General features: G+C 36.1%; 1 protein-coding gene across 7 annotated transcripts in view; it reads right to left on the bottom strand.

The window, feature by feature from the left end:
* IQUB (IQ motif and ubiquitin domain containing) overlaps positions 1-24,976 on the bottom strand; it is a 72,580-nt gene that overhangs the window by 24,783 nt on the left and 22,821 nt on the right. For 4 of the 7 annotated variants that reach the window (XM_012474100.3, XM_012474103.3, XM_012474105.3 and 1 more), the window contains 5 exons: positions 24,416-24,577; positions 24,159-24,331; positions 23,813-23,968; positions 17,382-17,592; positions 8,595-8,770 (listed from right to left, as the gene is read on the bottom strand). In XM_012474100.3, the coding sequence (XP_012329523.2) occupies positions 8,595-8,770; positions 17,382-17,592; positions 23,813-23,968; positions 24,159-24,331; positions 24,416-24,577 (878 nt within the window). The remainder of the gene's footprint in view (positions 1-8,594; positions 8,771-17,381; positions 17,593-23,812; positions 23,969-24,158; positions 24,332-24,415; positions 24,578-24,976) is intronic. The other 3 variants (XM_012474102.3, XM_012474104.3, XM_012474101.3) reach the window with 2 other exon arrangements.

Genomic DNA, 24,976 nt, shown 5'->3' with positions numbered 1-24,976 from the left:
AGAATTTGCAGATCAGGCAAAAGTAAAATATTTTGGAAAAAAACAAATACGAGAGAGAGTTGTTCAGTCTGTAGAAGTTCATACACTTTTACAAAATTCAGGATTTGCCACTAGTTTTTATGTTGAATTGTTTGAGAGATGTATGAAATTATTCATTAACCACATGAGGACAATTATCCGTTTGGTTCAATTATATGGAGTGTATATAAGCATGTCTTGATCCTGCCTTGCCAATTGAAAATAACTTTTGTAGAGCAATTATGACAATCCTCAATATATTTAGACCTAAAGATATACCAAAAAGGGACGCTGTGAGTTATGGTTTAATGTCCTATAAAAATACATCTATAACAAGTTCAAAATTCTTCACAAAGCAGATGTCCATAGTGAAAGAGCTATATTGCTATCTTAGCAGTGCTGGGCTGTGGTTCCTGCCTGCCTGATGCTGGCTAAGATTCTCACTTCCTATTTCCAAATCTGGCTTAGTGCCTCTCAACCTAGCCCACCTCTTTAACGAAGGACCAAAAATGAAGTTCACTTGTGGTGAAGCTCATCTGAGGACTCCCAGGCTAAGAATTTAGACACTCAAACCAGGAGGTGATATTAGTCCTCTATTGACTCAGGAAACACCAGATAATCTTTAATGGTGGTACCTCTGTGTTTACCACTGCTTCTGTTCCCTCTGACACAGACTTTTAGAGGAGATGCATTCGCCCAAAATTTTCACAGTGAACACTTACTATTTGCTCCTCTACTTCAGGGTACAAAGGCTCAGTTTCTTTCACTAATGATAATTGTTCATAAACAAGACTATGTTGATCATGACAACTCTTCAAATGTTGGATGTTTTTCTAGGTTAATTGTAATTGCTCTGGTGTCCTTGTAGCCTAATTTATGCCATTCTTGCAACCACTTAAATCTTAGAAGTGATCTAATATCAGGTTTAAACGGAAGCTCTATGTATTGAAACAGATCATCAGGAATGTGGACTAACCAAATAGAGACATTATATAAAACTGTATTCAGAATGACAGTATCATGAGGAAATTTTAGTTGTAACACCAATTTACATCTACTTTTTTATATTTCACATTAGCTAAATTACATCGAGAACTGCAAAGCTACCTCTTAAAAACAACTATATTTGATATATTCTCAAAGTAATGGCATCATAATTCAGATCAAAGCCAAATGAATACTACTCAGAGGTAGGAATCTTCATCAGAAACTTTAGATTCTCAGCTCCAGTTTTAATGCAGTACATGTGAAGCTGTAGCCCTATAATTAATTTATATTGTTACAGCATAAATTTAATATTAAATAATGTATTATTAATTATCAGACTATATAATTAAGATTGATTAAAAGCTTATAAGGAAAATAGCTCAATAATAAAATATTTTATCATTTAATTATCACTTAGAAATAAAATAATTTTTAAATGCATACAGCCTTATTTTGGGTAGGCCTTAGAGTGTTATTGAAATTTAATGCTTGTTTCAAAGTTGCCTTTTAAAAGTTTTTAAAGGCTAAGGCTAAGTTTCATATTGTAATATTCTCAAGTCTAACCAATGTCTTAATCTTTGCATGCAATTTTCCTCAGCGTTGCTCTGTTAAATGCAATTCCTTTTCTTTCAGTAATTTGGACAACATCTTTTGCTCTGCAGGGTGGTAAACTATTTTATTTGTAATAATTCAACATAATGACCTTTTTATGAAACACCTACTTTACCTACCTCATTGTATTTTCCAATTGATAATCTGACTTAACTCTATCTTCCCCTTCAAGTTTTCAGCCCTAACAAATATAGCATAATGTGGTTAGATCTTGGTTTCCAAACATATTCTACATCTAAGTCCTTTCCACCTTTCAGTTTTGAACTCAAACTCTACCTCTTCCATAAAGATTCCTCTTTGATTTGAAACAATTATATCACTTGTATCTGAAATCTTATTGTACTTGAAAAACACCCAAACACACACAAGTACACAGTGTCTCTATTTCAGTGACTAGAGGCAATAAAATTTGGATAAAAATTGCTTTATAATTGTTTTATGTTTACTAATATTATTTCTCCCAAAAGAGTATAAGAAATAAATTTCTCGGCCGGGGGCGGTGGCTCACACCTGTAATTTCAGCACTTTGGGAGGCTGAGGCGAGCAGATCACTTGGGGTCAGGAGTTCAAGACCAGCCTGGCCAACATGGTAATACACCATCTCTACTAAAAATACAAAAATTAGCTGGGTGCAGTGGTGTGCACCTGTAATCCCAGCTACTTGTCAGGCTGAGGCAGGAGAATTGCTTCAACCCGGGAGGCAGAGGTTGCAGTGAGCTGAGATTACACCACTGCACTCCATCCTGGACAACAGAGTGAGCCTCCACCTCAAAAGATAGACAGACAGAGAGAAAGAGAGAGAGAGAGAGAGAGGAAGGGAGGAAGGAAGGAAGGAAGGAAGGAAGGAAGGAAGGAAGGAAGGAAAGAGGGAGGGAGGGAGGAAGGGAAGGAAGGAATTTCTCATGTAGCTCTATAGCTCTCACAGTGTCTACCATACTCTTTCATTCATTCAACAAGTGCTGTGTTCACTATACATTAATCAATGTATTAGGCACTGAGTAGATAAAATTCTATCCTGGTTTCAAGAACTCTCAAATCTCATGGGATGGAAGGGTAAGAAAATAAGTAATTAGAAAAAAAGGTGAGTATGCTTCATGACTGTACATAAATAAGAAACTATGGGTTGCTATGAAGCACTTAACTGGTAAAAAGAAATTATCTAAGATGAAACCTGAAGAATAACTAGGAGTTAGCCAGATTAAAGGGAACTGAGTGATACAATCAAAGAATCCCAGATTTGAAGTTCAAGTTCCCTAGAGCTGGCACTGAAAAGATATTTAAAAATCTGTTCAGCAAAGCTGTTTTTATACTTAGATGTACTTCTGCCAACATAGATAACTTGATCTTCAAGCCTAGGCTTTTTTTTTTTATTTCAGGGCTTAAGGTGTTTTTCACTCTGACACAGGAAAAATGTCAACTTTGCTTATTTCTCTTCCCTATTTCCTTTTTTCTTTGAAAGCTTTGGCTGTGATAAGAGATATACAACAATCATGTACTTAAATTGCTTCAGGATAATAGGAGCATAATAAATTCTATTTAGCTGCCAACAAATGAGACAGCACAGGCCCTGAAAGAGAGAAACAGAAGAACAGCAGGAAGACACATTTCAGGGAAAGGAAGGTGGAGAAATAACAAGAACCATGAGAGAAGCAGGCTTCCACAAAAGAGAAGAAATGACTGTACTAGGAGAGTAGACATTTTCTTCTTCCTAAATTAATTCTCAAGTCCCTAAGGACACCAATTAAGAATAGCCCTAACTCCCCACAGAAGCCACTGTATAGTGATCTCCTTTTCTTTTACACAGCACAGGGGTTTTGCTCAGCCATAGCAGCACCCTTATCTCATGCAGTGCTCAGAGAGGCAGTGGCATTTTCCTGCCCCACTAGCTGTTAGCTACCTGGGTAGGAAGAAAAAGCATTTAAAAGACACGGCTAACATAGATTGCAGTTTTCTAAGCCTGTGATTGTGAGTAGTGTACAAATCAACGGGCATCAAATAAATAAATGGCCTTGGCTCAAGGAAAAACATCTTACAGAAATTCAAATGGTCTCTTTATACAGTTTGGGTAAATAATACCCTAAGCTATATTAGAAACCAGCTGATGATTTTTCATTCAAACTTCTTGACCTGAATTTCTTCATCTCTGTCAAGCTGTGTGAGTTTTTATTTTTTATTTTTTTACTGCATTTTAGGTTTGGGGGTACATATGAAGAACATGCAAGATTGTTGCATAGGTGCACACGTGGCAGTGTGATTTGCTGCCTTCCTCCCCTTCACCTATATGTGGCATTTCTCCCCATGCTATCCCTCCCCAACCTCCCACCCCCCGCTGTCCCTCCCCTATTTCCCCCCAACAGACCCCAGTGTGTAGTGCTCCCCTCCCTGTGTCCATGTGTTCTCATTGTTCAACACCCGCCTATGAGTGAGACATGTGGTGTTTGATTTTCTGTTCTTGTGTCAGTTTGCTGAGAATGATGGTTTCTGGGTTCATCCATGTCCCTGCAAAGGACGTGAACTCATTGTTCTTGATGGCTGCGTAATATTCCATGGTGTATATGTGCCACATTTTCCCTGTCCAGTCTATCATTGATGGGCATTTGGGTTGGTTCCAGGTCTTTGCTATTGTAAACTGTGCTGCTATGAACATTCGTGTGCATGTGTCTTTATATTAGATAACCTGTGGAAGTCAATGTTTGGTGGGTTAAAATTACAAACTATCTAATGCTTTAAAAAATCTTAGAGTTAGTCTTTTATTAAGAATGAGGGCTTCCTATAGAGTCTATTATAATCCATTAGTTCAATGCTTTGACTGGACAAATTTAAGATTGTATCATTCATTATTCAGAGACATTCTATGTTCAGGACAAAAAGATTGATAACAAAATATTGGTTCAATAAATCACACAGTATTTGGACTCAAAAAAGTAAAACTGAAGCCAAAATATAAAACTGTATTCTCCAATGTTATTTACAAATTAAAGGAAAGTAAGTGTTTTTTAGAATGTATCTGTACATTGTGGTGTTAAATGTAGATCTTAAAATTCACAGCCAGGTGTGGTGGCTCACACCTGTAATCCCAGCACTTTGGGAGGCCGAGGCATGTGAATCATGAGGTCAGGAGTTCAAGACCAGCCTGGCCAACAGGTTGAAACCCCATCTCTACTAAAAATACAAAAATTAGCCAGGCCGTGCTGGCGTGCACCCGTGATCTCAGCTACTTGGAGGTCTGAGGCAGAAGAATAGCTTGAACTGGGGAAGCAGAGGTTGCAGTGAGCCAAGAATGAGCCACTGCACTCTGCACACTTTTTTTTTTTGAGATAGAGTCTCAAAAAAAAAAATTCACATATGGCACTGGCTGGTTGTTAATTTTGACATCTGAAAAAACTCTGACCTTGTCTAGTTTCAGGGATTAATTATGAGCTATTTTTTCTTAAAAATCAAAAACTTTAGAATAATAAGTTACTTCATTCAAGTTTTATGAAATCAACATTGACTCCTCCTGAATATTGGAAATAATACTAGGCTTGGGAGTGGGGGAGGTTGACAAGCATAGAGAAAAACAGACATTTTATAAGTATTCACATCAAAAGACTAAAATTTATCTTAATCGTCTTCTTAGTATGGCAACATATATTAAAAGGGGATTTAAATGACTCTGAGTCAGTGAGTTTTCAATTTACTATAACAGGCTAGCAGCAGGCCAGAAGTACTGTTAGTCAATATTTTTAAACACTGGTCTAATTATAACTAGGTCATGTGAACAGACAGGGAGTTGTCCTCAAGTGTAGCTGATCCATATTGTGGTGTGTTCTTCCTGTCCTAGTATAAGTCTTGGTCAAAACTGAAGGAAAATCACCCTGTATCAACTAAAACGTCCACTTCCTTTAAACTTAGCCTGGAGACTGATGAGACTAACTGGTTTATCACCTGGGATAACTAGGTTTAGAACTCCAATTCTAAAACATATGACCCACAAAACGCCTTCCCCTTGATTTCTACAAATTCTTGTGGCTAAGTTCATCCTTCCCTCAATTCTCTGCCTTTCATCTTTGTGTGTTACCCTGTATCAGTCTGGACATCGAGCCCAGCTTATTTATCTAGTTTCCTCTCCCGTTCCAAAAATAAAATCATGTTGCATTTAATATTTCCTTTATTTTGTCATATAACTAAAGAAGTCACAAAAAGTCACATTGTACACCCACTGCCTTCCAACTGTCTCCTCACTTTACCTTATCTATTTCCCTCTAGGACAACTCTTGAAAACCTCCACTTTCCTGGAATAGAACAATTCTTCCTGTACTCAGGGTCCTTCAGGGTCTCAGATTCCACCCCAACAGCTTATCCAAGTATTTATTAAAAAAAAAAAAAAAAAAAGATCTTCCTTCCTCCCAGGAATTCTGGTAAACAGAATTTTAAAATTTCTCCATTTCATTTTTTTTGTGTGTGCGGGGGGAGATTTCCGTGAGGACCTTCTTAGAGTGCCATACCTCATGAGAAAGGGTAGTGGTCATCAACTGACTCTGGAATCACTTTCATATGTTGGGCCTTGATCCTTTTATGGATACTCCATAACTTCAAAAAGTTTAGTTAAATTTTTTTAGACAATGCTGGACATGGGGCCTGGGGTGGGGAATGTTCTGGGCATAAAGAAGAATAGATATTGTGTAAGTATTTACAATAGAATTTTAAATAGTTTGCAGGAAATAGAAAACAATATGATGGCATGAGTGGGGAAATTCTGCAGAAGGCTCAGCGAAACATAAAGAAAGGTGACACCCATTTTTCCTGTCCATGGACACTCAGAGGCTTCCAGCTCCTTTGAGCATTCGTGTTGCCCTGGGCCCATACTGTCACCTCTGGTGAGGTTAACAATTATGTATCCCAGTGATCAAGCTGGGTGCGAGATAAAGCAACTTGCTAAATGAATAAGTTTATTTCAAAAGATGACTCTGGAGAAGAATGAATATTATAGCTTGCCTACAGTAAATTCACCTTTCCTAGAATTAAGATATTTAAGAATTTAAAATGACAGTATCTGCATTACATAATTTCTTGATGATACCTGGAATACAAAATTATACAACCACTATTTCTGTCCCTATTCTTCCTCCCTACCTTCTTCCACAAACATTTATTGACACTGTAATAAGAATTGTGCTATGATATGAGGATAAAGAGATAAATGATAACTCTTTCCTTTAAAGGTTCAAAATCTAAAAAGGATTCAGGCATGTAGACACAATAAAGATTGCACACTTTGTACAAAGAGATGAGACAGAGTCTCATGAGAGCATATACTACAGCTATAGTAGGCAGACCAGCATTTGCTTTCTGAAAGAAGAGGCATCTGAGCCTGTTTTACAGGGTCGGTAGCTAGCTACTAAGGAAGGAAGAAAAGGGTGTTCCATGTAAAGGCACCCAATGCAAAAGCATTAAAAGCATATGGTCTTTCTGGGGATATGCAAGTAATTGAGCATGGCTGAAGCAGTGTGGGTATAGTATGCAGGGAGAGATGGCAGTGATACAACAGTGAGATAAGTGAGGTTTGCAAACATGAAAATCCTTGTTTCCTGAGGGCAGTGAGGAGTGATATGGTCAGAGTTGTGTTTAGTGAGGCCACATTGGCAGTGATATAGATAATGGAGGAGATAATTGAGAAGTGAAACTGGAGGCAGCAGCCCAATTTGGAAACATAAAGTAATCCCAATGAGAAGAAAATCCAGATTCAATTAAGTCAGAGTCAAACTCATGCACACAAGATAAGGTAAGACTTTTCTCGTAACATCCTCCCAGGGGAAATAAGACCTATTTGATACATGCAAGGTCATCAGGGCACCATGGCAGAGCCTTTTCCCTGCAGGCAATGGTAGTGGGTTTGGCAAAGAAGCAGTAAAGAATTAAGGAGGTAGGAGGTATTAAACAGTAGAATAAACAGGTTGGTGGCTAGATGGAGACGTCAAAAATAACACACAAGTTTCCGTCTGCAGCAACTGGGTAGATGATGAAATATTCATACAGATAGGTTATATGCTGCAGAACAAGATCAGTCCTTGAAGTGTAATCTTGGGACATCCAAAGAGTAGTGACAGTAGGCAATTGGATATATGATTTGGACACTCCTTAGAGATCTGGCATCGAACTATAGGGAGTTCTGGGATGCAGGTAGTAGTCAAAGCCACAGATAAACTGAGATCAAATAGGGGAGTGAATAACATGAGAAGAGGACATTTCAAATATCAAAAATATGGTTTTGAAGAACAAATACCCTCAAATAATAAGAATCATAGAAATAGAAGCACTACAGGCTAACGTCTTAGAGAAATGCACCCCTTTTCTTCTGTAGCTGAATTGGCTTTAAATTCTTTGGAAAGACTAAGTTTATAAAAGAAAATTGGTCACTATGGAAACAGGCTATGCAATATCAAACAGGGAGTTTGACCACAAAAGTGATAATTACTTAAGTTTTTTCTTTAATTATATGTTTTCATGGTTTTCAATAAGCATTTATTCTTTCAGTCAGAAATCTGAAGTCAGTTAATGATGTGGTGAGCCATAGCAATAACAGTAGTCTATAGCTATTCCCCCCAGGTTGCTTACTATCAGAGCACCCCAGACCTAGACATTTCGTGACTTTAATACTTTGCATTTTGTCACCGTATACAACTTATCTAATTTTTGTAGCCAGTCTAAATCTAAATGAAAAAAGTCACAAATATCTCTATCTTTTCCTTCATGGCCAATCCCCTTAATGAAGAATGTATGGATTTCATGTTACTTATCAATTTTTTTCTCTAGGCTGCCATTAAAATCTAGTTATACCAGAAAAAAATATATATCACATTTTTAAGAAATATGTCATCAAAATCCTAAATAAAATTCATGTAAATTCTTGCAATGTAAGTCTCTTGTCTGGTACATTATTCTACATTTTTAAACTTAGTATATATTCATATTTAAATAGTAGTTGCGTCACTAACCTTATCCAAAAAAGCTTGTACTGCTGCTTCCTGATTCGCCATATAAGCATTGTATCTGTGTCTCCCAATAGAAGCAATTATCTGAGTCTCTTTTTCCAGAAGTTCACGTAGAGCAGCTTTCCTTTCGGCTCCAGTGAAAGATTGGTTAATACGTTTAAGTTCTTCTTGCCACCAGACTAGAGGAAAAACACAATAGACTTTTGAGTTTTTAAAATCCCATTTTTTTATGATCATATCCTGATGAGGAATATCTTATTTTTACATAGATTTAAATGAAAGTATACACAGATAGAATCATTTATATTGTACACCCGATGTGTGAAAAAAATGACAAACTAGAAGCTGAGAGACTTAAAACAACAAAAGTAAAGTCAAACAAACAGAAGCCAAAGGAAAACAGTACAGATGATGTCAAATTATGTCTCCAAGTGAGCATTCGTACTGCCTAGCACTGACAAAAATATAACTTGGACTTTGTGGCAGCCATGAGCGTGCACTGTTCACATCTCCCTTCAAGAGAGTACCTGTCACAAGGGGTAAAGGTAATTCACAGTTCCAACTACAGCATTTCAGAGCTGCTGCCTTGCTGAAGCCAAGGTCACACTGCCTACAAAGCTCTCAACAATGACCAGGCACCACACAGGCATCAGAGCCTGACTGCATCTGCTCAACAATGGACTTTTCTGTGGTCAGTCATATCAAAGCCAACTGCCGGGTTGGCTTAGACTTCCTTAGAGCTAAGACTCTCCATACCCCATCTTCTTTCCTTCCCTCTCTGAGCTGATGAGGTGTCAAATCTCACCTCAGTCTGAAGATTTCCTTTGCCTTCCTCTGCTCCCTTTCCCCTTTATCTTCACTTCCAATTACATCCTGGTGTCTCCTTCCTCAATGACACAAATTGACATAGTTTTACGTACAATTGTTGATTTCACTCATGTCCTTCATTCACTTAGGTGTCATTTTCCATTTATTTACAAAACTCTAAATCATAGTCACAAATGTTATAAAGTAATTGCATTTACTGTTTACTCAAACTAATGTATTATGTTATAATAACATTTATGACATTTTAAAGCACTGGTTACTATCAACAAAAAATATGCTACCCAAACTTAAATAAACCAAAGTTTCTGAGCTCAGATACATGCATTTTACCAATTGTTCCATTTAATTTTTACATGTACTAAATTTGGAGATGAAAAATCTTTTGTATCCCACATTTCAAAAATGTCAACCTTATTTACATTAACAAAAGAATAGGGTTGGAAAGAACTTAAGAAATTAAGTCGTTCAACCCGACGTTTAGGAAAGTATCCTTTTCTCAGAAGCTTGAACAGGTTTAATTTGCCCGTCCTGGTTCTAGTACTAGCCTGTGAGGCAACATGGCGTCGGTCTGTTTCTTGGTCACATGGTATTCCTTTGGGTAGGTGAAGGGAGCAATCACATCCCACTGGTGTTTTATCTTCTCTAGGCATAAATATTTCTATTTCTTCAATTGTCTATCATTTTATTCATTTTCTATCCATCTAAGTCAAGCTCCTCTGATTTATCTCAGTACCTCTTAAAATATGGCATACCAAATTTCTGTCAAGATAGGAGCTTCCATACAAACTGCTACCTCCCCTCTCCTGTGTCACTGCTAAAAGGATAAAAGAAATATCAAAGATGGGAGAAAACAGAGAGACCTGAATCAGTACTAAAAATCTGAAAGGAATTTATCCCTATGGTAGAACCCCTGGGGAATTTCTAAAAGATACAGTGCAGACACTACCAAATAAATGAAAGACTGTCAAAAAGGCACACAAATGTTGTTACCCAAACTTCTGCTTTCTCAACTCAGAAACTCAACATCATAGCAGAAGATGGGAAACCCCAACTACGCAACTCAGAACTAGAGAAAAGGGTAGCTTATCAAGCTATTTGATAGTGTACCACGCTTTAAGAAAGTCTTGAAAAAACTTTCAGAAGAATGCCTAACATTTCAAATCACTGCAGAAGTTAATAACAACTATGAGTTTATGCAAAAAAAATTGAATAGTGCAGAAAACAAGATGAGAAAAGCAAAACAAAGCATAACAGTTATGCTTAAAATATGAAATAATTATACAGATATTTTTTTTTAAATAAGACAATTTTGTAAAATTCTAGTGACATGATGTTTTCAGGGGGCACCCTTGAAACAATGTGACACCAAAGGTGAATTATAAAAGGTTAGCAGATACGAATGAGGAAGAAAGCAGAAGTAGCAATATTAAAACATAAAACTGAGGGGAGAACCTCAAAATTCAGGTCTTTTAGGTAGAAGGTAATTTTATGATGAAATGTCTGTCATGAATGTTTATATAGGAAATCATATGTCATCAAATATGTTTTTAAAAACTTCTATCAGTTATAAACACAATGTTGGGGAGTATATTTTATATTATTAAAAAATAGATAAAATACAAATGTATTAATCTATGACAGAGCCAAGTAAAAAATTAAAAGCATAAAATATTTGAACAATGCTTTTAAAAATTAAATTGTCAAACATCAAGCTCTGAACACCAAAAGCTGAAAATGTAACCTTATTTTCCAAGTTCAGTAAACCATTTATATAGATGTATCATATTTGTAGAAGTAGAAAGCAGAAATGTTACAAACTACATTTTTACCACAGAACAATTAAACCAGAACTAATAACAAAAGTTTAAATAGAAATATTCTAACTGCTTGTTAATTGAAGAAATCTCATCAAAAATAACAATTTAATCAAAGAAAAGAAAAAGTATAACACTATTAAGGGAAAAACATTACATGTCAAAATGCATAGGATCCAACAAAAATTTCAGCAAGGTAAACTTGGGGAAATTTGGCATAAATAATCCTCAAATGTCAATCATGTACCTGTCAAAAGTAGGAGGGATTTATAAAAATCTGTAATGTTTGTAATAATCAACCACAATTCTTCTCTGGAAAATCATGTCTTCTCGGCACTTCATTCATTCTTCATGACTAAAGATTACTGAGAACAGTTTTGATCATTACTCTGGTACCTTGGAATATATATATGGACTGGGAACCCAAACTTACTTAAGCCATGTTTGTGCTATGCTCTGCATAGACATGAAAGTAAAACAGGTTGAAACTGAGAATCACTGTTCATTATTCTGAACAAATATTCCCAAAGTCACTTTGGTCTCTGGCATGTATCATAAGTTTCAGTTCATTCCAGGTTTTTTTGGATTTTCAGAACTATTCCTAAAAATACTTATGTGCCACATTGTACGGTTCTTCTTGTTTATTGTGCCTCTCACATGCAGCAACCCTGGTTTTGAATTTGCAGAATAAATTCTGTCTTTGCACTCCACAAGCAGGATGCTCATGGATTCCTCCCCATAGACAGTAAGCTTGTCTTCCATTCATAGAGGTTTACATTGCTTTAGCTTCAATTAACATACTTTCCCACTTCTCACAAACCATGTCATCCTTTCACTTATACACAGTCATTTTCAGTGTGGACTTACCAGCTGGTTTACCACTGGAGGGCTACATTTAATTAATAAGTCATCTCAATCTTTCCTTTCAGATGGAGATTATTATTATATTATCAGAATAATGAATCTTTACAGTCTCATGAACTACATCCTGACCACAGAATCAAATCTAATTTTTCTCTGAATTTGAAGAAGCCTGTTTCTCAGATATGATTATAATAATTGCCCAAACTCTATCACTTCATTGCCAATTCAAAACACTCAATAATTTTTGGGCAATTATTATGTGAAAGGACACTGGTTCTATGGTGCATTCAAAAGCAAGAATGATGTAGTTCTTTCTTAGAGGAACTAATATGTTTCCCTGCCTCTCCCTGGCTGGACAGACTATAAAATCCTTCCACAGGCACAGAATTTCTACTTCTCTTTTCACTTATCTTCACCTAAAAGCCCAATATTTTCACCATTAGGTTTAGAGACTTCCTTTGGGTAGATCCCTTCTTGACAGCTTACCCTTGTCCTCCATTATATACAGCTCAATCAAGTAAAACATACTCTTGCATTGCTATATTCCAGACGTGATCATTTTTCTCACTAAGTTTTAAGGATAATTAATATAATTTGAAATTATATTTGACTTCTTCTAATAAAATTTCAGGTTTACTTTAAATTCAGTCCCGGTGCATTAGATGATAAATATCTGAGGCCGTTAAGTATTGTATCTGGTCACTGCCTTTCATAACATCTAGTTTTATAGGTCAAATGACCTCAGCTTCCACCACAGGACTAAAAGAGGAGTAAACTGAACCGAAGATAAGCATAATGAAGGAAATATATAACAATAGAAATCAACAAAATGGAAGAGAAAAAAAGAATTGGGGAAAATCAGGGGAAGAGCAATAAAACTGATAAATCCCTAGGCAGACTGATCAGATAAAAAGGAAGAAACACAAAATTACCAATATCAGTAATTGAGGTAATAACACTATAGATCCTACAGGTATTAAAAGGATAACATGGAACATTATTAACATCTTTATGCCAATAAATTTAACAACTCAGGTAAAATTAATAAATTCCTTTAAAGACATTAACTATCAAAGCCTATCCCCCAATGTTAAATGTCACATTATTATTAAAGAAATTGAACTTACAGTTTAAACCTTCCCACAAAGAAAATTCCAGACCTAGTTGGTGTCACTGTTGAATTCCAAACATTTTATAAAGACATCCTACTAATTCTACACAAACTGTTTTAGAAAATTGAAGAGTACAGAAGAGACCAGCATTATCCTAATACCAAAACCAGACAGTAACATAACAAAGAAAAAAAAAAAATCACAGACCAATATCCCTTATGAATACAGATGTAAAAATTCTAAAACAAATTTTGGCAAATCATATAAAGATAAGGCAATAACAGGATGTGGGGCCTCTAGGGATGTGATTAGGTCATGAGGGTGGAACTGGGATTATTGCCCTTATTAAATAGACCCAAGAAAGCTCTTCATCCCTTCCGCTATTTGAGATCACAGTGAGAAGGCACCATCTATGAGCCATCTCCAGACACTGAGTCTGCTGGTGCCCTGATCTTGGACTACCTGGACTCCAAAACTCTAAAAAATAAATTTCTGTTATTTACGTCTATGGCATTTTGTTACAATATCCCGAATAGATTACAATCTTAACAAAAGATGCAAAGGCAATACAATGGAGAAATGATAGTGTTTTCAACAAATGCTATAGGAACAACTGGATGTTCAAAAGAAAAAGTTTAAAAATTCACCTTATCACATATCTCACATCTCATACAAAATTTATTTCAAACTGGATGATATATCTAAGTTCAAAATATAATACTATAAAACTTCCAGAACACATAGGAGAAAAGCTGTGTGACCTTAAGTTTGGGGATGAGTTTTCAGATATAACACCAAAAGCACAATTCACACAAGAAGAAAAAAACAGGACTTACTGAAATTAAAAACTTTTGTTCTAACAAAGACACTTTTAAAAGAATAAAAAGACACACCAAAGACTGAAAGAACGGAAAACTGCCTGAAGATCGTGGGGAAGGGTAGATCCTGTGAACACACTCTCATCTCTCAGTTCTTCTCCTCACCACTAGGGGCTGTTTCTCCTCTGTACTTTGGGAGATGAGTAAACGGGAAGAGCAGTTCTTACTTGGCTGGATAAATCCCCACTCTCCAGGCTTGTCAGATGATTCAAACTCACCATCCTGAGGCTCTTGAGTTGAACCCCTCCTCCTGCAATTCCCCTGACCCGACAGATGTATTTGCACTCCAGGTAGCCACTTAGGAGTAATCCAGCTGCTCACTTCAAGCTTCTTTCTGACAAGATCCCTTCATTTCTATAGCTGACCCTATTAAACATGACCAAGAGCACCTCAAATTACCCTGTTGCATGCTTACTCTCTCTTGTTTTCTCTACTGTATAGTCCCTTTTTGATAGAAAACAAAGATATATCTCTGTTTGTAAAATCCTGGGAGTAAAGAATACAGCAGCACTCTCCAATATCAAAGAAGTCTAAAAGCCTTCCTCTAGTTCTCTAGGTTTCCTAGGTTGGAGTCAGACCCCAATCTATCATCCTGGTCAAGGTTCAGGCACCAATCTTCCTTGTCCCCCAAACACAGGGAACATTTCAAAGCTCCCCAGGAGTACTTACTTCCTTGAAGGTCCTCTCACTAGGCATTTGGTCAGAAAATAGCACAACCTACCCACCCCAACCCCAAAGCATAACAATGGCTCTCTCCCAAAAAAAAAACCCACTTTCCTAACCTCTTCAAATCTCTCCTAGCCCTTCTTATATCTTTTATCTTGCTAAGTGATGCATGAGCCAAGAAATAGGTCCTATTTTACTTCCTTTGTAAATTCTTTATCAGGGAGAGACAGACTGTCTCTCATTGACTCCGGTATCTTGATATCTCACCTACTGGAGCCTCAGTCGAAAATAAGGCAGGGTGACAGCACCCTCCAGTATAGCTACAATGAAAAAGACAGAAGTGTCTAGTGTTGGAGTGGATGACAGAGCAATTAAAATTCTCATACCCTTCTGCAGAAGTTTAAAATGGTGCAACCCCTAAAAAACTATCTGGCAGGATTCACTAAAGCTGAATTATGTATATCCTATGAACCAGCAATTCCACTGTTAGGTTTACACCCTGAGAGAAGTGTGTGTGTGTGTGTGTGTCTGTGTGTGTGTCTACAAGTAGTACTGCTACAAACATCTTTTGGTGAAATATATATATATTATTTATATATAATATATAAATATATATGTATATATAATATATATGCATTTATATTTATAAATGCATATATATTATACTTATATTTTATTTATATTTATAATAATAAATATAACATTTGCTTATATTTATAATAACTTAAATATTTAGATTATATTTTTATTTTATATTTTATATTATATATTTTTATATTATATATTTATTTTATATTTTATATTTTATATTATATATATTTTTATATTATATATTTATTTTTTATTTTATATTATATATATTTAATACATATATATAAAAATTCACCGAAGTGTACTACTTATATTTGCCAAAAACTGGTTGGGGGGCAAGGGGTGGTGCAGGAAGAACCAAATCCACGGTAAGATGGCTACATAAGTTGTGGCACACCCATGCAATAGCATACTATACAGAAACGAGAACAAAGGGCACTACACACAATAGCACGGATCGGTCTTATGACATAATACTGAATTTTGAAAAACAGACACAAAAAGTTCTACTCTGCATAATTCTACCCATATAAAATGTTTAAATAGATAAAACAACTCCAATTATTGCAGGCTCTATTTAGAATATGGGATACTTAGCACCTTTTTTTCCACTAATGGCCCTAGAGACAATTCAGAACAATCAAAGAGATCACCCTCGATATATTGCTGTAAAAAGACATAACAATCAAATATTTTTGCTTGGAGATAGCCTCATCTTTGACATATTACCTTATACAGTTAAATTTGTTTTCTTAAATTGATATCATTTTGCTTTTATTACTGAAGAACAGGTTACCTTGAGGAAAAGTTAAGTTTCATACTATGGATCCAAGTATCATTATCAGCCACAAGAGGGCAGCAGTTCCAAGGAATGGAGTTATGAATATGAAATGAAGAAAATTACAGAAGAGCAATAAAAATTACTGAGTTTGTGAACCACAGATTTTTTAACAGAACTTAAAAATTATTATTCCAAGGCTTTTAATTTAGAATTTTAGGAATAGAAAACCCCAAAAGATGTCCCTTTTATGTAAGAAACTTCATGTATTTCATTGTCCTCTATGTATAAATCATATGTAGACTTATATAAACTATAACCATTCTACTTTACTATGAAAATTCTGTATAAAATCATTTGCCATAGAACAATAGCTCACATATGTGTAGGTCCGTATACTTTTTAAAATATTTTCATAAATGTAATATTTTATACTTTTTATTCTATTAAGCCCTCGGAAGTAGTCATGCCAGAAATTATTAATTTCTTTTTATGGATGAAGAAAGTGAGGTTTAGGAGACATGAGTAACTTGTCCTAATTAACACCACTAATAAGTAGAAAAGGCAGAAGCTCATTCAACATATTTTCTATTATTTGACACAGCTGTCGTTAACCAAACAAAAATAACAATGGTATCCTTTACTCATATATGAATTTGGAATATTATTCCAAGAAGGGGAATGGCGAATCTACTGCCTGAGTAAACAGGGCCTGGCTTGTTCAAATATCTGAAACTTTTAATTTATCCATGACTAGCACACATACTGTGGAAGAAATAAGGTATGAAAGTCAAGATGTATGAATATACATTTATATATTGTTATTAGTAAGGGGGAATTTTAAAAATATGGCCAAGCCCTTCTCTAAAGAGCAAAATCAGACAGGATACTGGATTAAGGGATTAAAGAACAGCTCAACTCTGAGTTCACAAATTCCCCAAACCACAGGAAAACCAGATTAGACAGTACTTTCTCTCTTTATCTCACATGGATGAAGATCAAATGAAGTAATACACTAAAACTGCATAATTCACAAAGCAGTATGAACATTTTGTTCATTGTTAATATAAAAGCATTTCTAATTTCATTTGTCTTAATTCTTATTCCAAATATAAAGTGGTATTCATCTTTCAAAATTCTCTAGTCCAGATTTCCAAGACATCTCCCCAAAATAACACCTTCTTTTGTCTGCAGTAAATCTGCTTTTCCTACTAATGAAAAATTTAAAAATATTTTGTGAAAGCCTATGTCAGACTTACATTCTAATGCATTATAAAGAAGTTCAAAATCTTCATTTGTTTTAGGATTATGCCTCCGATCATAGTCCAATTTTATCCATTCTTCTTTTTCTCTTATCTTCCTTAGTTCTTCCTGTCTTTCCCATTCCAACCTTAAGCTTTTCTGTCTTCTTACATTCTCTACGAAGGTTTTAGCATGCCATTGCCTGAAGTAAGTCTGTATCACTATCACCTATAAATTAAAAGGAAATAGAAAGTGTCTATCAGCAACTTTTTGATCAGATAATAAAGGCAACGATGATTATTTCAATTCCAATTCCACAACAACAAAATACTGAATCTAGTTTTAGCTCCTGACTAAATAGATCTTTTCACATACAGTAACATAAAAACATGGATAATGCATGTCACTGCTATTTGGCTTTGAAATCTCACAAATACACCTTCATAGAAGGATGTTTGTACAATCCCTAATAGAATAGACTCTGGAGTAAAACTTAGTTTGAATCTTCCTGCTGCTGCTCACTAGTTGTTTGATTTGGGATAAGTTAGCTGCCATCTCTATGCTTTAGTACCCTCATGTGTAAAACAGTGATAATAAGAATATACATATAAAGTGCTTAACCCAAGCCTGGTACATCATGAGTCCTCAATAAATACTATTATTGTTATAAACATTAATTATCACCATCTTATCTTAAATGGCACTAGCTCATGTTTATAACAAAACTGTATTTCCTAAATATACATCAGGTAAGTATGTGTGGAAAACACCAAAGGCAGGTTAGATAAAATGGAGACTAAAGCAAACAAGTATTTATTAAATTGTATGAAATATGAATAGGTTTGAAAGTACAGCATAGTACTAAACCCTCAAAAAGTCTGTGATATACCTGAGAGAGTTTATCATTTTTTGAGAGTTTATAATTTTATTTATTAAACTCATAAATAAAATGTGAAGAAGCCAGATCAAGATCGATGATAGAGCATATGCTGACGCATCCCTTACTCTCATCCTAATGCCCAATAATTATAGAAAAACTATGTAAAGTAGACATCGACAAAGATACTGGATCAAACTGAAGGGATCCCCTAAAGGAATTAGAAACTTTGAAGAATCCCTTCAACAAAAGAGGCTGGTAGAATTAATTGAAGAAACAGTCTATAATCTAATCATACACTGGAGAAGCAAATCAGAAAATACAGAAGGGACTCCAGGACTGCTCTAAGCCCAAAACTGATGGATGGTCTGAGCAGAATGTCAACTAACCAGGTGACTGCTTAAAAAATGCAAAAGGGATAGACTCCTCTAAAATAATTAGGCAAGGATCAACAGAGATATCTGTCCCTAGGCAAGAGTGGTGAATGTCCCAGAAGGTGACACCCAGGATGAAAAAGAAGCCCCCTATCCAGAAAACTAACTTTCTTCCATAATCAAGCTTTACACATCCCCTAAAATCACTACGGTCAGACTGGATAAACAAATATGCTGTTGGCACATTGGACATTAAGAATCGCAAACACGGCCAGGCGCGGTGGCTCAAGCCTGTAATCTCAGCACTTTGGGAGGCCGAGGCGGGTGGATCATGAGGTCAAGAGATCAAGACTATCCTGACCAACATGGTGAAACACCATCTCTACTAAAAAAAAAAAATACAAAAATTAGCTGGGCGTGGTGGTGCGCGCCTGTAGTCCCAGTTACTCAGGAGGCTGAGGCAGGAGAATTGCTTGAACCCGGGAGGCAGAGGTTGCAGTGAGCCGAAATTGTGCCACTGCACTCCAGCCTGGCGCCTGGTGACAGAATGAGACTCTGTCTCAAAAAAAAAAGAATCTCAAACACATCAGCAGCATCTAGAAAATTATAATTATTAGCAATGCAAATTTTCAGGCCCTACCCCAGAGCTATGGATCAGAAACTCCTGGGGAAGCAGAGCATTCTAAATATTCAGAAGCCCTCTAGATGATGCTTATACTAAAGTGTAACTACTTTAGTAGTTAACTTTACTAGAACTACTACTAGAGTAAATCAAAACAAAATACAAAAGCAGACTAGATATAGTTAATATTTTCATAGAGTAAGGAAAGGCTATCAGTATAAAATAATATAATGAACCAAGAAAAAAGACTGGCAAAATTTTTATTTTTGAAATTTAAAAAATTAATAGAATATGTTATTAGCCTGTGTGCTATTAAACTTGTTAAACTTATTTAAAACACCAAAACACAGTTGTTTCAACAGTACAGAAGTTTTTTCCCTTTCACGTGGCAATCCAGGGATTAGCAAAGCAGTTTCGGGCTGGTGGGAAAACTCTTGTCATATTCAACAAATGGCTTCCTACTTCTATGTCCCAGACGGCTGGCCCACTTACCATCTTCCAACTAGTAAACAGACGGAAAAAGAACAAAGAGCAGTTTTAGAACAATTGTTCCTCACATCTCATTGTCCAGATCTCAGTTATATGGCCTCACTGATACACAGGGGAGGTGATCAAATGTGGTCATCAGTGAGGCAGCCATGTGCTCAGATAAAGCTTTACTACAATAGAAGGGAAAAATGGGTATGGACAGAGTTTCTCATAAGCTGATCTGCAGAATGTGCAGAACCTAAAAAGTAGTAAGTAGGCAAGAAAATTAGGTGAGAAAATTTTTTAGGACAAAGAGTCATAAAATTTAAATGAATGTATGAAAAATAAGAGACGTGAAAGATTAATCCAAACAATGTAAAATGTTTCTGTTTTTTTTTTTTTTTTTTTTTAAGGCAGAGTCTCACTCTGTCACCCAGGCTAGAGTGCAATGGCACGATCTCAGCTCTCTGCAGCCTCTGCCTCCTGGGTTCAGGTGATTCTCATGCCTCGGCCTCCTGAGTAGCTGGGACCACAAGCATGTGCCACTATGCCCGGCTAATTCTTGCATTTTTACTAGAGACAGGGTTTCACCCTGTTGCCGAGCTTGGTCTCCAACTCCTGGCCTCAAGTGATCTGTCCACCTCAGCCTCCCAAAGTACTGGGATTACAAGTATGAGCCACCATGTCTGGCCTCATTCCAAAATATTTCTGAAATAAGTACCAGACAAAATGAGGAAAGCTGATTACAGAAATTCATCAAAACATAATAGAGGAATATTTCCCACAGCAAGACATGAACTCTCAGAAAGGGTCCATCACCAAGTCTCAAGCATATTAAAATAAGATTACCAAATACCAAGGATAAAGTGAAAATCCTGACAGCTTCTAGAAAGAGGAAACAAAGAAAGGAGGGCGCAGAAAATGAAGAAAAGCTTAGTAAGGTTCTTGACTTATTCATGGAGAAGATATGTAGCCTGATTAGATATGCACTTGGTATAAAAATTTAGTTATGTTAAAAAGTGTGTATGAGTAACTATCAGAGGTACCAGAGCAACTCCATCGTGAATAGGAGCTAGGTAAAATGAGGCTGAAACTTAGTGGGCTGCATTCCCAGACTGTTAAGGCATTGTAAGCCTTAGGATAGGAGGTCAGCACAAGATACAGGTCATAAAGACCTCGCTGATAAAACAGGCTGCAGTAAAGAAGCCAGCTAAATCCCATCAAAACCAAGATGGCGATGAGAGTGACCTCTGGTCATCCTCACTGCTACACTCCTACCAGCCTCATGACAGTTTACAAATGCCATGGCAACATCAGGAAGTTACCCTATATGGTCTAAAAAGTGGAGGCATGAATAATCCACCCCTTGTTTAGCATATAATCAAGAAATAATCATAAAAATGGGCAACCAGCAGCCCTCAGGTCTGCTCTGTCTATGGAGTGCCATTCTTTTGTTCCTTTACTTTCTTAATAAACTTGCTTTTACTCTATGGACTTGCCCTGAATTAGTTCTTGTGCCAGATCTAAGAATCCTCTCTTGGGTTCTGGATCGGGACCCTTTTCTGTAATATAATCACTAGAAAATAAAATACTTATTTCTGAACTGTGAAAGAACAAAAAAAGAAATATTTGGGCCGGGCACGGTGGCTTACGCCTGTAATCCCAGCACTTTGGGAGGCCGAGGCGGGCGGATCACGAGGTCAAGAGATCGAGACCATCCTGGTCAACGTGGTGAAACCCCGTCTCTACTAAAAATACAAAAAATTAGCTGGGCATGGCGGCGTGTGCCTATAATCCCAGCTACTCAGGAGGCTGAGGCAGGAGAATTGCCTGAACCCGGGAGGCGGAGGTTGCGGTGAGCCGAGATCGCGCCATTGCACTCCAGCCTGGGTAATAAGAGTGAAACTCCGTCTCAAAAAAAAAAAAAAGAAAAGGCTAAAGAAAATAAATAAGAATAATTAGTAAATAAAACAAGATGAAATGGCAAGAATGGGTCCAGAAATATCAGTAGTCAAACATTATATTATCTTTCTTGAAACAAGATTTAAAAGAGTAAGCAGTGAATTCAAAACCTATTAAAAAATAAAATAAACATGACCCAAGTAGAAAGGAATCAAAGTTAAAAGAATTTATTAAATGGAAATGTACTCCATGTACAGGCTTTTAACAAATCCCTCTGTTTATAGGTCATACCTCACTTCTACCTCCCACAAAATCTCCAATTCACCTTGTAAGACTATGGGGCAAATCTATTTGGTTCTTGATGCCATTCTCCTTGGCAGGCATTTAGATTTTCACTTCCTCTACTCTAGTAAGTCAAGTTAACACTTCTCCATCTGCTTCAAAAAAAAAAAACACTGACATTTACTCTTCTCATGTATTCTTTGTCCTTGTATATTTATACTTTTAATACCATTTTTTAAAGTTTGGAAAAAGAAATTTCCATTTCCTTACCTAATATCCATCCTCTCTTACTTCCTCTTACTAAGAAGATCTGAATCTCACTGAGGAGCAACATTATGCTACTTTAAAAATTCATTTACCACACACTTTTGTAGTAGGGATAGTCATATGACATAGTTCAAGCCAATGAGATGCAAGAAGTCACTGGGTGGGGCTTTCTGGGGAAATCTTTGAAGGTGGCATTCATGGAGCATGCTACCTTGACTTTTCCCTTCTTCTCACGTGGAGTGCAGACATGATGAAAATTAGTCAACCATTTTATCTTCATACAGTAATAAGCTCATGGTGAGCTTAACGGATTAGAAAGATGAAAGGAGTTTATGATCCTGATAATATCATAGAGTCTCCACCCATTCCCAGTATAGTAAGAAAGCAAAAATTAATTTAGACTGAGAAAGTAAAAAATCATCAGGTTGGAATAACAGGCACTAATAAGGTCAGCCACAAAATTAACAAAACACAGTATTTCTCTCAAGGACACTCTGCAACTATGAAATGTCTTAACAATCCTCTTCTTTGAGTGACTACTATTTTCTTACTCACTGAGAACCTTTGTTCTCTAAATTCATAAACTATCAGAAACTTTGCTGTTTGAAATTAGATCAGTAAGAAAGAAATATTCCACTCTTGCCTAGAGGTTCTACGTCACTTTGACAGAGAAAAGCAGCCTCAATTTGCAACCAAGGCACTGAACTTCTGAGAACTTCAAAGAAACATTTCCCGTCTCTTTTAACTTAGTTTTCAAGGGGACATGACCTTGATCCACTTCACAGTCCAGACCTGATATTGAGCCATTTAAACATACCCTTGTTTTGCTTGAGACTATTAGGATACTGTTTCACTTAAATCCCCTCCAAACTTCACTCTTCCCCAAATTCTATAATAACTCCATATATTCCTTTATTTGGTGAAAATTAGTTTGGACTGAAAAGTAAAAATTTATCAGGCTGGAGTAACTGGCACTGATAAAGCCTGCTACAAAGTTAGCCCCATGGTTCCCCTGGTATACTCTCTCCTTCAGGGCAATTAAGTCAACAGACTTAACTTTTTTTCACTGCAAGTTTGCCTCTAAAGGTCTTGGGCTAAATAGCCTAGCTCCAGATTTCTTGTCATTTGAAAAGCAAAATCTCTTAAAGTCACTGCTTTCAGGTCATTTTTACTCACAGTAAAATGATGGTAGGAGGTAGATCAAATAGGTTGAAAGTAAAAGAATGAAAAAGGATAGACCATGCAAAAAAATAAAATAGAGTTGGAGTGGCTATGCTAATATTAGAGAAAATCGACTACTGTCCCATTTGGTTTCAATTAGTCTGGAACGTTCCCTTGGTGATTCTACTGTGACAAGAGTTAAGGCCAAGAGACAGCAGTGTTGAGAAGGTTAATAATGGCCAAAATGCAATACACAAAGACACAAAGCAGCTGGGTTTCCCTAAGAGAAAAGGAAGGATTAGGAGTATTGAGGATTCTGACTCTTTACATGGGGGAACACTGGAGATAAAGCCTGCTTTTGTCAGCAGTGAAACATGACCCATACTCATGAGCATTCTTTCTCAAGCAAATGCGGCTTGGAGAAACAGACACACTCAGAACAACTGGCTAATATATAAAATTTTTAGTATTCATCCACAATAAATGTTATCTCACCGCCTTTAGTCTTTGAGCATGGTATTCTGCTGCTGAAAAATACTTCCCTGGCGTTACCAGTTTATCAGTCATATTTGATACATATACACCAATATTAGTCATCTGTGTAGATGCTGTATTTGTAGTTTGTTGGAGCTTTTTTTTCTCAAAAACTGTCTAAAAGAAAAACATTAAAAATTTAAATAAGAAGCCCCTATATTACACACATAAGGCGGTTTTTCTACATATTTAATTTTCTTTATTAATTGCCATATAATTACTTAAGAGAAATTTGAGAGAGTCATACAGTACAACAATTATTGAGTCTATAGCTTCAAAATCCTAAAGGAAAAAATTAAAATATTACCTGTGTATCCCTACAAAATACACTGGGTCTTTCAGGAATCTTTCTAGGTATGGTTTGTGTTCCAGCATTGTGATACTCTACTCCTGTTATTTTATGTCTGAATCCACCAAGAAATGGTTTGTGAAAGTCAGATTTGACAATCTCAACAGCTACCTGCTGGTATTGATCAATGCCTGAGAGATAAAACCAAGAGGAATGAAAGTTCAACTAAGAAGGAACTCAAAAATACTTTCTCTAAAAGACATCAAATAACTAACCAGTTTGGACAGTGACAGTTACGATTTGACAGACATCAGTTAATCCAACTATTCTTTTGACTGGATACTGATCTGGATTTGCAGAAAAGATTTCCACTTGTGCAATTTCCTGTGGCTTAACTCCATGTTGTACTAAAGTCTCATTATTTTTAAGAATTTTTCCTAAAAAATGAAATAAAAATTTTAAAAGTTTTATGACAAAGAAATGGCTATTCATTGATTTTATTTTTTGTTTTGTAATTGACAAATAAAAATTGTATCTTGTGTACAACATGTTTTGACTAGATATACATTGTGAAGTGGCTAAATAAAACCATTAAATTGTCCATTACCTCATATACTTATCATTTTGGGGTCAGAACACTTAATATCTATTTTCTTAGCAATTTTCAAATATGTAATAATTATTATTAATTATAGTCACCATTTCTAGAAATGGCTAATTATACAGTCTCATTTTAAGGAGATGGAAAATATCAAAGGTGCTCATAGGAACACATATCATTTAATTATTAAATATAGTATTAATAGTTTCTATTAATAGCTTCTACCTCTTGCTCT

Source organism: Aotus nancymaae, unplaced genomic scaffold (assembly GCF_030222135.1).
Source record: "Aotus nancymaae isolate 86718 unplaced genomic scaffold, 86718_ANA_hifiasm-v0.15.2.pri h1tg000002l, whole genome shotgun sequence".
NCBI classification, from domain to species: Eukaryota; Metazoa; Chordata; class Mammalia; order Primates; family Aotidae; genus Aotus; species Aotus nancymaae.
The sequence above is the reverse complement of the archived record's forward strand: the minus strand, read 5'-3'. Positions and strand labels throughout refer to the sequence as shown.